Source organism: Geotrypetes seraphini, chromosome 2 (genome assembly GCF_902459505.1).
Source record: "Geotrypetes seraphini chromosome 2, aGeoSer1.1, whole genome shotgun sequence".
Taxonomy (NCBI): Eukaryota; Metazoa; Chordata; class Amphibia; order Gymnophiona; family Dermophiidae; genus Geotrypetes; species Geotrypetes seraphini.
In genome coordinates this window covers 344,367,041-344,381,756 of record NC_047085.1, presented here as the reverse complement: position 1 = coordinate 344,381,756, position 14,716 = coordinate 344,367,041, and the positions used below count along the sequence as shown (strand labels likewise).

Sequence of the window (14,716 nt, the reverse complement as noted above, 5' to 3'; positions counted from 1 at the left end):
CAAAAGGTCCCCAGCAGCCTGGGGCAGCTCTGCCTGTGAGAAGACACAGGTTTTGAGCAGAAGTCTGCAGCTAACAGGGCAACCCTTTTACAGGGAATCTGTTTAGATGGCGTGCATTAACATCCGAGGAGCTCGGGGTCTGATCCTCTGGAAGCGAAGCTTGCTCCTAGTTGATCCAGAGCTTGAGCACAGACTGTTTGGCCCCGTGGCAGTCCAGTGGGCTTTAGCGGGTCCTGGCTGCATTCCCTTCCCTGTGATGACATGCATGAAGCTTTACAGTCTGAGGTCTCGGTTCAAATTCGGTCTGACTGGCAGCCTGAAGATCGCAGGTTTGGGACCTTTATACATGCTGGCCTGAGGCAGTGGTCTTCTCCACATTCCAGCTGCTGTGTGAGCTGAAGCAGGCAAGATACCATTATAGCACAGTGAGGACTATTATAGCCTATGGGAGAATCTGGGAGGGGGGTGGGGGGCATCTGTAACTTGCTGTTTTGTTGGTTTTTGGGGCTTGGTATAGGGTCCGCACCTCCAAAAACCCCTTCTCTGAATTTTTGATCTTTGCTGTAGCTCACCCAGGCCATTTTGTAGTGCCAAAATGTTGCTGCGATAGCCATCTTGGATTGTGGGTAGTGTGTGGCACAGTAGTTTGAGCTATAGCCTCAGCACCCTGAGGTTGGAGGTTCAAATCCATTAGATAGAGTGTGAGCCCACTGGGATAGATAGGGAAAAATGCTTGAGTACCTGAATGTGAACCATTTAGGTTATAAGTATATAAATACATAAATAAATAAATTTCCCGATTTTGATCTAAAAGCCTCTGTCTGCCTCAAAACTCCCCAATTTTACTTAAAATCAATTGAGATGGACTCCTCAAACTGTTCTACTCCTATATCATTCCAGATTTGTGCTGGATGGTTGGCTGACGAGCATCCTTGTACCATGTGCTGTGGGGCATATAATGGGGGGAGGGGGAGGGGTGGGAGCCATGGGCTTAGTCCCCTTTATGGCTGGGGAGTCACAGGTGTCAATTTTGATGTCAGAGAGGAAGTTCCGAGCCAGCCAGGCAGCGATTGGCTGGCCCGGAAGTTCCTCTCCGAAGTCAAAATTGACATTGGGAAGAAGGCAAGAAACAGCGGCTGCGGACCAGGGTTTGAATCGGCGCAGCAGGGAGGGAAAGTGATCGTCCGTCCTGGTGTCCCTGCGCATAGCTTCAGGAAGCTGTCCCTGAAAACGGAACATTTTGGTGTCCCAAAGTGGTGGGTCGGGACAACGGGACGGTCGGTCCAAAAACGGGACTGTTCCGTTGAAAACGGGACGTATGGTCACCTTACTCATAACATCTAAGCAGATTTATCTCACTTTTCAATTTTTTTTATCCCTACCCTTCTTGTCAAGGATCTTATTCCTACTTTCCCGTCCCAGAGCCTTAGATACCATTTATATCTAGAACTCACAGGATGAAATACAATAGCAGTTCCACATCCAGAAAGGCCCTATGAGTTACTCCACCACCTGCATACACAAACCTTGTAAGCTCAGCAGTCATTTGCACCACAGCCCCTTGGGCCATATTGCATGTGGTGCTCCCTGCTCTCAAGACTACAAATCCCAAAGATCACTTGTTACACAGGAAATTGGTGAACCTAAAGGCACACATTCATATCAACCTACTGTGGCCAGCCCCCCTGCTAGAGCTCTGGCAGTCACAGATTAAGTTGTTAGCCTGGGGAATACCAACTCTAGTGCCTTCTGCATAAATGGAAATTGCCACCTCCTTTGGTGGTAACAGCTTGGGCACAATGCCTCCTCCTAGCACAAGGTCCCTCTTTTTCTCTATTTTTTACAAAACGCTCCTTCTTTTCCTCCATTATCCGTCCAGCACCATTATTCCCCAACTCCTCTCTTTCCCTGGCCCACATGATGTGGAAATATATGGGGATGGCAACTATATCAGTATGTGGGGGCCACTGAAAAGTTCTCAGCACAACCATGAAAAGAATGGGGCACTTTTTATTTCAATGATATGAAAGGAAAGGAAAAGTGTCAAGAAAAGTAGGGAGAAATATGTAGAAGCTGATAGAGAAAAGGCCTTTATCTGCTACCATGTTTCTATGTGTGAGAGTTGCTCTCACAGCGATTGATTGGACAGGATCAGACGGGGATTATGGCGAACCTCCACGCAAATCATTTGCATGCAAACTTGTTTGAGCACTGATCGCTGTTTTGGAATTGGACAAAAAAATTGACCCATAGCGACCATACAATCTTACCAACCATGTTTAGTGCATTTAGTCCTGGAACTGTGATATCATTTTACCTGCACAATGATGCTCCTTCCAGTCCTGGTGATGTTGATACTGTGTGGCTGTCCATTTGCCAAGTTTCTGTGGTCTACATCAACGTTGTATGGCTCTCTGGTCCCTCCCAAGTTGTATCGGATCTGTAAGCTTCCTATTAAAAAATCATGAGATCATGTGTGAGCAAAATCCAGGTTATACATCAACATCTGACTATAGATTCATATGTCAGACCATGCTTTTACTAAACAAGTACAGTTTCACAAAAACAGTGACCCCTCTAAACTGTAAGCTTGGGATCTGGTCGTATTAAATAGGTTTTATGTATTTTTTGAAGAGTAGGGTTTTTGTTTCTTTTTTGAAGGTTTTTTAGTCTGTGGTCGAAGACAGCAGATTGGTGAGTTGTCTGTCTAGTTTTTCTGCTCTGGTGGCCATTAGGTTGTCATATAGTTTTCTTGGTTTGACATTTTTGGTTGTCGGGTGTGTGAATAGTGAATGGGTTCTCCTGTGTCTGGTTGAGGTGGACTGAGTTAGTCGGTTGTTCCAGTAGGTTGGGCTGTCTCCGTTTATAGCTTTAAATAGAAGGCAGTAGAATTTGAAGTATACTCTTGCTTGTATTGGGAGCCAGTGTGAGTCGTGGTATGCCTCTGTGATGTGGTCATATTTTTTCAGCAAATAGATGAGTCTTAGGGCTGTATTTTGTATTGTTTGTAGTTATTTTATCAAGGTCACTGGGCAGGGGAGGTATAGTATGTTGCAGTAGTCTATTAGTCCAAGGATTAGAGATTATATCAAAAGTTGGAATTGTTTCCTGTCGAAGAATTTTCAAATTTGTCTTAGGTTTCTCATGGTTGTGAATGATGTTTTTATTATTTTGTTGATTTGTGGTTGCATGGTACAGCCTTTGTCAATTAGTACTCCAAGAGGTTTTAGCGTGGGTTGAATGGGGTATGAGGTCGAGTTTATTACTAGGTTTGTTAAGGTTGGGGTTTTGCTGTTTCTAGGAGGATGAAATTTGTTTTGTCGGAGTTAAGTTTTAGTTTGTGTTCTGTCATCCATGTTACTACTGTTTTGAGTGTACTGTGTATTGTGCCTATCATGGTAGGTGCTGGATGGTCGAAGGGGAGGAGAATGGTGATGTCATTTGCATAGCCGTAGGAGGTTAGGCCATGTTTGTCTAGGAAGGAGCTGAGGGAGGCTATGTATAGGTTGAAGAGTATGGGAGACAGAGGTGATCCTTGGGGTACTCCGCATGGGTTGGAATATGGTTTAGATTTTTCTTTGTTTGTTTTAACCCTATAGGTTCTGGATTGTAGGAAGCCTTTAAACCATGATAGTACCTTGCCTGAGATTCCTATGGAGTCTAGTGTTTGTAGGAGGATGTCATGGTCTACCAGGTCGAAGGCTGCGGAGAGGTCTAGTTGTATGATCAGTATTTTCTTGCCTGTGCTGAGCTGTTGTCTAGCTATGTCCATGAGTGTTCCTAGTAGGGTCTCATCATATGTGAACATGGTGTTAAATATGCGTTTGTACTTGAGGGTTTTCTTTTTTTTGTTATTCCTCAAAAGCTTAAGGGCTTCTTTTTCAAAGCCACATTAGGCTTTATTGCCAGCCGCTCGGTATTAGCTCCGATGCTCAAACAATTCCTATGAGCATTGGAGCTAATACCGTTACACCCGGTGATAAAAAGGCTCAACATGGCTTCATAAAGGGGGGAGTGCAAAGAATGAAGATCTTTTGTCATGGCACCCTGCATGGACCTAAGGGGAAAGATGAATTTCCCCTGGCTACCACTGCAATGTGTAAATTTTTTTTGTTTGAATATTTGCAAGTCTTGATATACTACTGTTCACAATATATTAAAGCTGTACACAATCAAATTATACCTAACAGAAACTGAAGGCGCATGTAGTAAAAAATAAATAAATAAATCCTTACCTGTGGACTTTACCAACACAGCCATGTAATCCAGGGTGTAGGAGCTTATGTAGACCAGGATGCAAGGGGACCTGCTGGTGCTGAAGCTGAAAATCAGTTCCTCCTTTGCCAGACTGAGGTCTGAGGCAGAACTTTGAGGAACAACTACTATGTCCTTTGGACTGGCCACTGCCGCTGATGTCACTGTCTGGAAGTTGTACCGTAACCATGTCCCTTCTTCAAAAAATCCTCCCACATCTTGAACAGAGACAGCGGAACAGGAGAGACGAAATAAAATTTCATGTATTAGAAATTGGGGCAAAATATTTCTATATTAAACCCTATTGATATCAACAATAGAAAATGAAATGGTGACAGTAGCTCCACAGTTTTTATATTGTCATTTTTTTCCTTGGCACTAACCCTTTCTTCTACAAAGCCGCGTGGCAACAGCCCCGAAGCCCTTTAAATCTCTATGGGCTTCGGGGACATTACCACGTGGCTTTGTAGAAGAGGGGGAAAATCATATCTCCTTAATAATGAAATCAGCTATCCTATTAGGAAACAGCGAAGCTGTTTTTTTACAGCTACAATAAAGATTAGAAAGAAAATATGATTTTAGAAAGATGCATGATTTTCTCATGTGGTAACAGATGAGAGATGATACAGAAGATACAGATGGGACCTTTTAAGCTTGTATTTCATCTTTAGTTTGTGAAATGACATTTTGTACTATGCAAGTGAAACTGTATTTTAATTTATATCAAATGGCGATAAAATACTTGTCATAACAATTGCCTTTTCTGCTCAAGTCTCCAAGAAGTACATTGGAATAATTCAAAGAGGAACAGACATTATTATTTTTATTTATTTATTTTTTTAATTCGATATAAGGAGCTATCTTTATTTTTTAGGTGCATTTCACAGAACACTAAGAACACCTGTTGACGATAATTAGTCAGTCAGTCTGTCTACCATTCAGTATTTTTCTGTTTATTTGAGAAATTATTAAGTGTAAAAAAAAAAAAAAAAAAAAAAGCTGTGAATTACAGTGTGACAGGGAACACTGGACCCATCTTTTGAATACATGGTGGAGCTGTCAGCAGGGAAAGATGAGGATGTGTACTAGGAAGGAGGGAAAAAAAGGAATGGAAGACAGAAAAAGGGAGTGAAGAACTTGACAAACATATTGTGACTGTCAGGTTTTTCTGAATGCCTGATACTTTTGGATACCACAATAAGTTGCATGCTATCTGTGGTAGACTTTTGAGTACTTTGTTTCCCTTCTGGTTATCATCAGCTTTCTGGTCCAACCCAGAAGCAGGACAGATAAATCTCTGCCTTCTGGACTGACCCTTGCAGAGCCAATCAGACAAGACAGACAGGAAAAGAAACAAGAGGGCTTAGCTATCCTATGAAGAAACATAAAAGATGGGATCACGGCTCCTCCTACAAAGAGTTCTGCATAGGCAACTTATAAATAAACTAACTCCCTCTTTTACGAAACTGCAATAGCAGTTTCTAGCATTGGGAGCCGTGCTGAATGGCCCGTGTTGCTCCCGACGCTCATAGGAACTCAATGAGCGTCGGGAGCCATGCGAGCCATGCGTGGCTCCCCGCACCAGAAACTGCTATTGCAGTTTCATAAAAGGAGGCCTAAGTGTCCTTGGTATGGGCCCAAAAGTGACTGGGTTAAAAACTGGATAAATGGGAGGCAACAAATGTTAAGAGTAAATACCATTAACAAATGGTAATGGTATTTACTCTAAGAGTTTTACAAGTGGTTTGCTGCAGGGTTTGGTCCTTGTTCTGGCTCTTTGTAATATTTTTGTGAGTGATATTATATAACAGTTGCCAGGTAAGGTTTGTCTGAGAGAGATTTGCATAAATTGGAGATGACTGACATGCAAATCTAATTTATATTCATTAGAGATATCCTGAAAACACAATTGGCTGGTGGTCCCTCAGGACAGGTTTGAGAACCACTTCTTTATATTATAGGACAGTTTTGTGTGTGATAGGAGTCTACACTCAACAAGAAGTGGCAGCTGGGGCATACATTTAGAGAGCAAAGGGCTCTGGACATTGGAAGGCCTGGATTCCAAAATAATGTACCTAACAAATAGGACACTTCTCCCTCCATACTCGCGTTTTCTGTATCTGCAGATTCGCTTATTCGTGATTTTTCGGCTGCTGACTCAACCCCCTAAATTTCATCACTGAACCCAGCGTTTCACATTGGAAATTGCTGCTCCCCTGCGGAAGTGAATGGCTGACTAGCGTAGGAGCTGACCTGGACTCCACGCTGGCTTGGAGAAATTTAGTGAGCTGCCCCACTAAATGCTAACTTTTCAATTATCAGTCCTATCTGATTTTTTCTGTGGCATTTTTGCCACGAGTGTACCAGCTGTAGTGGAGAGTGTCCCCCCGCCGATGGAATTTGGCGAGTTCCGCTGGGGCTGAGAGGAGAACGGGAGTGGAGGTGTAGCTTGAGCATTGGCTCTGCCGTGAGTGCACAGACTGTGGAGGAGGCTATTGGCTTTATCAGAGAGAGACAGGATCCCTTTTTTTGGCGCCGTTCCTGCTGCATGTGTGCGACCAGTAGGGTGATTTCCTTGCAATAAAGTTTGGTGGGCCCTGAGAGGGGTTGAGAAGAGCGCAGGAGCGGAGATGTGGTTTGAGCATTAGGAGCTCACTGTGGAAAGATAGAGCCTAGTACGGGCACTCAGCCCTCCCGGTGGTTCATGGAGGAAATCGCTGCTCCCGGCATTGTACGGAGCAAATTGCAGATCGGGTTATTCATAGTTTATTATCTTTTTCAGGTCTATTTTACCAAAAAACCGCAAATAACATGCAAAAAGATATTCGTGGTTTTTCAGTATTCATTGCTATATTTTGCTCGCATCCCCTACAAATACAGAGGGAGAAGTGTAAAAGGAATAACATATAAACAATCAAAAGATAAATGTTCAAAGAAGAGATGAAAAAGATTATTCCCTCTAGGATCATATTTACTGTGGCAATGTAAATCTTAACAACAAACCATTCTAAATCATTCCATAAAGAGGGAAAAAGACCTCAGACAACTATTGTGTCATTTCAAAACAGCCGAAACTGGTCAATTGAGCAAGACATTGCTGTAATAGGTCTTAAAAAACCCTCTTATGCATTTCAAAGGTTTGAAATGCCCTTACTAGTGGTGGTTGTCTGGCAGGAGCTGATTAAGCTGGCGAGTCTTTTGGTTTACAACCGGTACATTGTTAAAGTACAAGGTGGAATGGCATTCAGTTAATGGCATGGAGAGAGTAATTTAGCTCCGGCCTCCAATTAATGTTGGCACTGATTCCCCGATGAAGCATTAAGTGAAACAGGTCCCATTGGAATCAGCACCTTTCTACTAAGGAATCAGGACTTTCCTACTTAAAAGCTAAGTTATGCGATAAATTGTTATTGCTATCTGAGCCAGAGGCTCCAAAGACAATATAAATAAAAGAGGAGACAAGGGACAACCTTGGCGCGTGCCCCTATACAGTGGGAACGAAGCAGGAAAAAATAGCTAAGGAGGCGAAGAACTTCAAGCCGTTCTTTCAATATATTAAGGGGAAACGACCTGCAAAGGAAGTGGTGGGACTGTTGGATGACTATAAAATAAAGGGTGCAAACCGTGTGGCAAAAGTATTTATTTGATATAATCCAGACTAATAGCAATCAATGTGTGTCTAAAATATGTCTAGATTGTATTTGATTTTTCAAAACCTGACGCCTCAGCCCCACCACTCCACCGCAATATTCAGTTTAAAGAGCGGGAAGTTTAATGTGGGTGCCTCATCATTGGCTGTCGGGTTTGTAACGTAATTTAAATCGTTGTGATTTTTAATTTTTGCTTTTTATTATTTACTCGATTCTAAATCACAACGATTTAAATTACGTTACAAACCCGACAGCCAATGATGAGGCACCCACATTAAACTTCCCGCTCTTTAAACTGAATATTGCGGTGGAGTGGTGGGGCTGAGGCGTCAGGTTTTGAAAAATCAAATACAATCTAGACATATTTTAGACACACATATAAAATAAAGGGAGCACTAAAAAAGGACAAAGCAATTTCCGACAAACTGAACACATTTTTTGCGTCTGTATTTATCGAAGATGTACACAGCATACCGGAACCTATCAGGCTATATGCTGGAAACAACGACGGAAAGCTGACAGGCTTGACGGTCAGTCTAGAGGAGGTGTGTAAGCAGATTGATAGGCTTAAGAGCGATAAATCCCCGGGACCGGATGGCATCCATTTGAGGGTCATCATGGAACTGAAAGGGACCATAGCAGAATTGCTTTAACTAATAGCCAATCTGTCGATCAAATTGGGAAAGATTCCGGAAGACTGGAAGGTGGCAAATGTTACGCCAATCTTCATGAAAGGTTCGAGGGGGATCTGGGGAAACTACAGACCTGTGAGTCTGACCTCGGTACCGGGAAAGATGGTAGAGTCACTGTTAAAGGACAGTATCCCTGATCACCTTGATGGACACGAGCTGATGAGGACCAGTCAGCACGGTTTTAGCAAAGGCAGATCGTGTTTGACGAACTTGCTGCACTTCTTTGATGGAGTAAACAGACAGATAGACAAGGGCGATACTGTCGACATTATATATCTGGATTTTCAGAAGGCGTTCGACAAGGTTACGCATGAACGACTACTTTGGAAAATTGTGAGCCATGGAATCATGGGTGAAATACTCACGTGGATTAAAAACTGGCTGGAGCATAGGAAACAGAGAGTGGGGGTAAATGGACAATACTCGGACTGGAAGAGTGTCACCAGTGGGGTGCCACAGGGCTCGGTGCTTGGACCTGTGCTCTTTAACATCTTTATAAACGATCTGGACATAGGTACGACGAGCGAGGTGATTAAATTTTCGGACGATACGAAGTTATTCAGAGTAGTGAAGACGCAGGGGGATTGCGAATATCTGCAACGTGACATAATCAGGCACGAGGAATGGGCATCGACATGGCAGATGAGGTTCAATGTGGATAAGTGTAAAGTGATGCATGTCAGTAACAAAAATCTCATGCACGAATATAGGATATCCGGGGCAGTACTTGGAGAGACCTCCTAGGAAAGGGACTTGGGAGTTCTGATCGACAAGTCGATGAAGCCATCCATGTAGTGTGCGGCGGCAGCAAAAAGGGCATACAGAATGCTAGGAATGATAAAGAAGGGGATCACGAACAGATCAGAGAAGGTTATCATGCCGCTGTACCGAGCCATGGTGCACCCTCACCTGGAGTACTGCATCCAGCACTGGTCGCCGTACATGAAGAAGGACACAGTATTACTCGAAAGGGTCCAGAGAAGAGCGACTAAGATAGTTAAGGGGTTAGAGGAGCTGCCGTACAACGAAAGATTTGAGAAACTGGGCCTCTTCTCCCTCGAACACAGGAGATTGAGAGGGGACATGATCGAAACATTCAAGGTACTGAAGGGGATAGACTTAGTAGATAAGGACAGGTTGTTCACACTCTCCAAGGTAGGGAGAACGAGAGGGCACTCTCTAAAGTTGAAAGGGGATAGATTCCGTACAAATGGGTCACATTGTAATTATGGGTCACATTGTAATTATGGGTCACATTGTAATTCCGGGTCTAGGGGGAGTACACACTGTAGTTCTGGGTATATGGGGAGTACACATTGTGGTTCTGAGCCTCAGGAAAGCACAAATAACACAAACAATGCTAAAGGTGTTCAAATAGCTCAAACAGGAATATCCCCACTGAGACATAACAAAAATATAACATGGAGGGCTATGTACGTCAACGCACACAGTTTAGGAAACAAGATCCTGGAATTGGAAACAGAAATAAGGAATGCCGACCTGGATGTGGTGGCGATATCCGAAACCTGGCTCACAGACTCCCACGGGTGGGACATGGTCATACCGGGTTACAACTTGCTTCGCCGGAACAGAGAGGGTAGGAAGGGAGGGGGTGTAGCATTATATACTAAAGATGACATTAAGGTCACGAGAATCTCAGATGTCCAGTATACTGGGGAATCCCTTTGGGTTAATTTGGCCAGAGGGAAGGACAAATGCTTGTATCTTGGCGTAATTTACAGACCCCCAAGACAACAGGATGACCTGGATATGGAAATAATCGAAGATATAGAAAATATCACCTTGCGTGGGGACACAGTATTGCTAGGTGACTTCAACATGCCTGATGTGGATTGGGTTACACTTACCTCTGCTTCCGGCAGCAGCAGAAGGCTATTAAACTCTATGAAAGGAGCAAGCCTCAGGCAACTGGTGTTGGAACCGACAAGGGATCAGGCAATACTGGACCTGATACTTACCAATGGAGAAAGTGTCATAGAGGTCTCGGTGGGCGACACATTGGCCTCCAGTGACCACAACATGGTATGGTTCAATATCAGGAAAGGTTTCACTAAATCTACTACACTAACCAAAGTCCTCAAATTCAAGGACACAAATTTCAAAGAAATGGGAGACTTCGTTCACCAGGCGCTACAAAGCCAAGAAGAAACCGATAACGTGGAAGACATGTGGTCGACTTTGAAAGCAACCATACAAGAAGCAACAAACCGCTATGTAAAATCAGTAAGTAAACGGCGAAGGAACAATAAGCCACAGTGGTTTACTGCGGAGATCTCAGACCTGATCAAGGAGAAGAAAAAAGCATTCATCTCTTACAAACAATCAGGGAAGCAGGACTCTAGAGCAGACTACCTGGCCAAATCAAAAGCCGTCAAAACAGCAGTCAGGGAGGCTAAATTCCTCATGGAGGAGTCTCTAGCAAAGAACATCCAGAAGGGAGATAAATCCTTCTTCAGGTATATCAGTGATAGAAGAAAAAACTCAGGCGGGATTGTACGTCTTAGGAAACCAGACGGAGACTATGTGGAAAAGGATTCGGAAAAAGCCCAACTATTAAATGAATACTTCTGCTCAGTCTTCACCCGAGAAGCGCCAGGGCTCGGCCCTCAGCTACAGACAAGGGTTGGCTCAGTTGACCCGTTTAGTAACTTTGAGTTTACGCCCAGCAGTGTCTACGGTGAGCTGTCAAAGCTCAAGGTTAACAAAGCAATGGGGCCGGACAACCTGCACCCCAGGGTGCTTAGGGAGCTGAGTGATGTCTTGGCGGAGCCACTGTCCGCGCTCTTCAACCTCTCCCTTAGTACAGGCAGCGTCCCGTTGGACTGGAGGACGGCTAACGTCATTCCACTCCACAAGAAAGGCTCAAAGATGGAGACAGCAAACTACAGACCAGTGAGTCTAACATCGATAGTGAGCAAACTAATGGAAACTCTAATCAAACACCAATTAGATAAGATCCTGGATGAAGAGAATCTACGGGATCCCCGACAACATGGATTTACTAAGGGGAGATCCTGCCAATCCAACCTGATCAGCTTCTTTGACTGGGTAACGGGGAAGCTGGATATTGGGGAGTCCCTGGACATCGTGTACCTGGACTTTAGCAAAGCATTCGATAGCGTACCACACCGCAGGTTACTGAGCAAGATGAGTTCTATAGGATTAGGTAACACATTGACGAAATGGGTTGGGAGCTGGCTTGGAGGTAGGCTCCAAAGGGTGGTGGTGAACGGCACCTCCTCCGAAATGACGGAGGTGATTAGTGGAGTACCACAGGGCTCAGTCTTGGGCCCAATCCTATTCAACATCTTTATAAGAGACTTGGCAGAAGGGCTTCGAGGTAAAATAACATTATTCGCCGATGACGCTAAACTGAGTAATGTAGTGGGCAAATGCACAACAGACGAAGATTCAGTGCCCGACAACATGATGCACGACCTACTCCTACTGGAGCGATGGTCTAGGACATGGCAACTCAACTTCAATGCTAAAAAATGCAAAGTTATGCACCTGGGCAGCCAGAATCCATGCAAGTCTTATACCCTTAATGGCGAGATCCTAGCAAAAACAGTAGCAGAACGAGACTTGGGGGTAATCGTCAGTGAGGACATGAAGTCTGCCAATCAAGTGGAGCAGGCTTCGTCCAAGGCAAGACAAATCATGGGCTGCATACGAAGGGGTTTCGTCAGTCGTAAGGCGGAAGTCATTATGCCATTGTATAGATCCATGGTGAGGCCCCACCTGGAATACTGTGTGCAATTCTGGAGGCCGCATTATCGCAAGGATGTGCTGAGACTGGAGTCGGTGCAAAGAATGGCCACCCGGATGGTCTCGGGACTCAAGGATCTACCATACGAAAAACGGCTTGACAAATTACAGCTATACTCGCTCGAGGAGCGCAGAGAGAGGGGGGACATGATCGAGACGTTCAAGTATCTTACGGGCCGCATCGAGGCGGAGGAAGATATCTTCTTTTTCAAGGGTCCCACGACAACAAGAGGGCATCCGTTGAAAATCAGGGGCGGGAAACTACGAGGTGACACCAGGAAATTCTTTTTCACTGAAAGAGTGGTTGATCGCTGGAATAGTCTTCCACTACAGGTGATTGAGGCCAGCAGCGTGCCTGATTTTAAGGCCAAATGGGATCGGCACATGGGATCTCTTCACAGGGCAAAGGTAGGGGAGGGACATTAAGGTGGGCAGACTAGATGGGCCGTGGGCCCTTATCTGCCGTCTATTTCTATGTTTCTAATGTAAGGAAGTTCTTCTTCACCCAGAGTGATAGAAAGCTGGAATGCTCTTCTGGAGGCTGTTATAGGGGAAAACATCCTCCAGGGATTCAAGACAAAGTTAGACAAGTTCCTGCTGAACAAGAATAGGCACTGGTAGGGCTAGTCTCGGTTAGGGTGCTGGTCTTTGACCAGAGGGCAGCCGCATAAGCGGACTGCTGGGCATGATGGACCCAGCAGCGGCAATTCTTATGTTCTTAGTTTGTCTTTTGTTTATGAGCAATTGAGCTGTTGGAGCCATATAGAGATTAATAATCCCCTGATGGAACGGACATATAATACCGAACTGTTGCACTATCCAAAAAAGATAAGGCCAGGTCACCTTGTCGAATGCCTTCTTGGCATCCAAACTAGCCAGAAAGTCATCGCCTACTTTGCCCCTACCCTCCCGAAGCGCCACCAGAGCCCGTAAGATGTTGGAAGAGGCAAACCGCCCAGGAACGAACCCCACTTGATTAGCATGAACCAGGGAAGGAACCACCTGAGCTAACCTGCTCGCCAAGATCCCTGTAGGGATCTTCATGTTCTGATTTAATAAGGATATTGGATGATAAGACCCCACTATTTCAGGGTCCCTACCTGGTTTTGGGAGGACTACCACAAGGGCATGGCTCTGTTCAGGGAGAATGCGGCCAGTAGTCTGCATGTCTGCATACAGGGCCACCAGAGCCAGCCCTATCTGTGGTTTTAGAATTTTGTAGAACTCTGTCCCCATACTGTCGGGTATGGGTGCCTTTGCCAACTTCAGCCTCACCATGGCATCATGGACTTCTTTGCCTGAATTAGATGCATTCAGCAGCTGCAATTGGCTGACCGACACTTGAGGGAGGTCAAGATCTCGAAAAAAGGAATCTCAGGCTGTCAGATCGTATGGGCCCGGACCATACAGATCCATATAAAAATGGACAAATTGGTCTTGGATCTCCTTCTCCTCAGTATGTAGGATGTTCTGACGCCGCTTGACGTGTGATACGAGAAGCCTTCCGAAAAGGCGGTTGGCCAATAACTTACCCGCCTTGTTATCCCACTGATAAAACCTAAACTTTTAAACATCTATATGAGTCATGGCCCACTTAGTCAGCAGGGTGTCTAAGTGTCTGTGAAGACCTAAGTACATAGTCCGAGACTCCGCCAAATTCATGTTTCATGTTTATTAAAATTTGATGCAAATGCTTATAACATAGATTCAAAGCGAATTACAAATATAAAAAGGGGTAATAAGAACATTTCACACATATATTATAAAAAAATAGACAGACATACAGAAAAACAATTGGGAAAGGGGGTGGAACTCCATAATTTTTGAAAAAGATAACATTGAAGGGTCAAACAATGCGGAGGGGCTAAAAGCAGAAGCATATTTGTTTAAAAGGAAAAAAAAAAAGATCAATAAAAATAAGTTTGATTGGTGAATTCTAATTTCCGAATGTATCCTTAAAAAGAAACCTTTGCTAAGACGCAATTGCTGGTTGAGAGATACCAACTCCACATCCCTCTGCTTCCTTGTCTTGACTGTATAAGCAATAATCCTACCCCGTAGATACGCCTTTGTGGCCTCCCAGAATATGGTGTCAGGAACCTCCCCGCCCGCATTAGTGTGGCAATAGTGGGACCATTCCTCAATAAGATATGTATGAAAACTTTTGTCCAGATAGAGTGTAGGGTTAAGTCTCCAAATGCGATCATGGGATGGTCCCTGCCATTTCAGCGTAAGGGTGACAGCAGCATGATCTCTGAAGGGAACATCAAGAATATGTTTACGTACCATCCGTCCAATAGACTGGGATGGCAGCAAATATAATTCAGTCGA

The 14,716-nt window shown here is 44.4% G+C and overlaps 1 protein-coding gene across 4 annotated transcripts in view; it reads right to left on the bottom strand.

The window, feature by feature from the left end:
• Positions 1 to 14,716, bottom strand: part of CNTNAP2 (contactin associated protein 2) — a 2,440,986-nt gene that overhangs the window by 123,524 nt on the left and 2,302,746 nt on the right. For all 4 annotated transcript variants that reach the window (XM_033930311.1, XM_033930310.1, XM_033930313.1 and 1 more), the window contains 2 exons: positions 4,236 to 4,472; positions 2,318 to 2,451 (listed from right to left, as the gene is read on the bottom strand). In XM_033930311.1, coding sequence (XP_033786202.1) covers positions 2,318 to 2,451; positions 4,236 to 4,472 — 371 coding nt within the window. The remainder of the gene's footprint in view (positions 1 to 2,317; positions 2,452 to 4,235; positions 4,473 to 14,716) is intronic.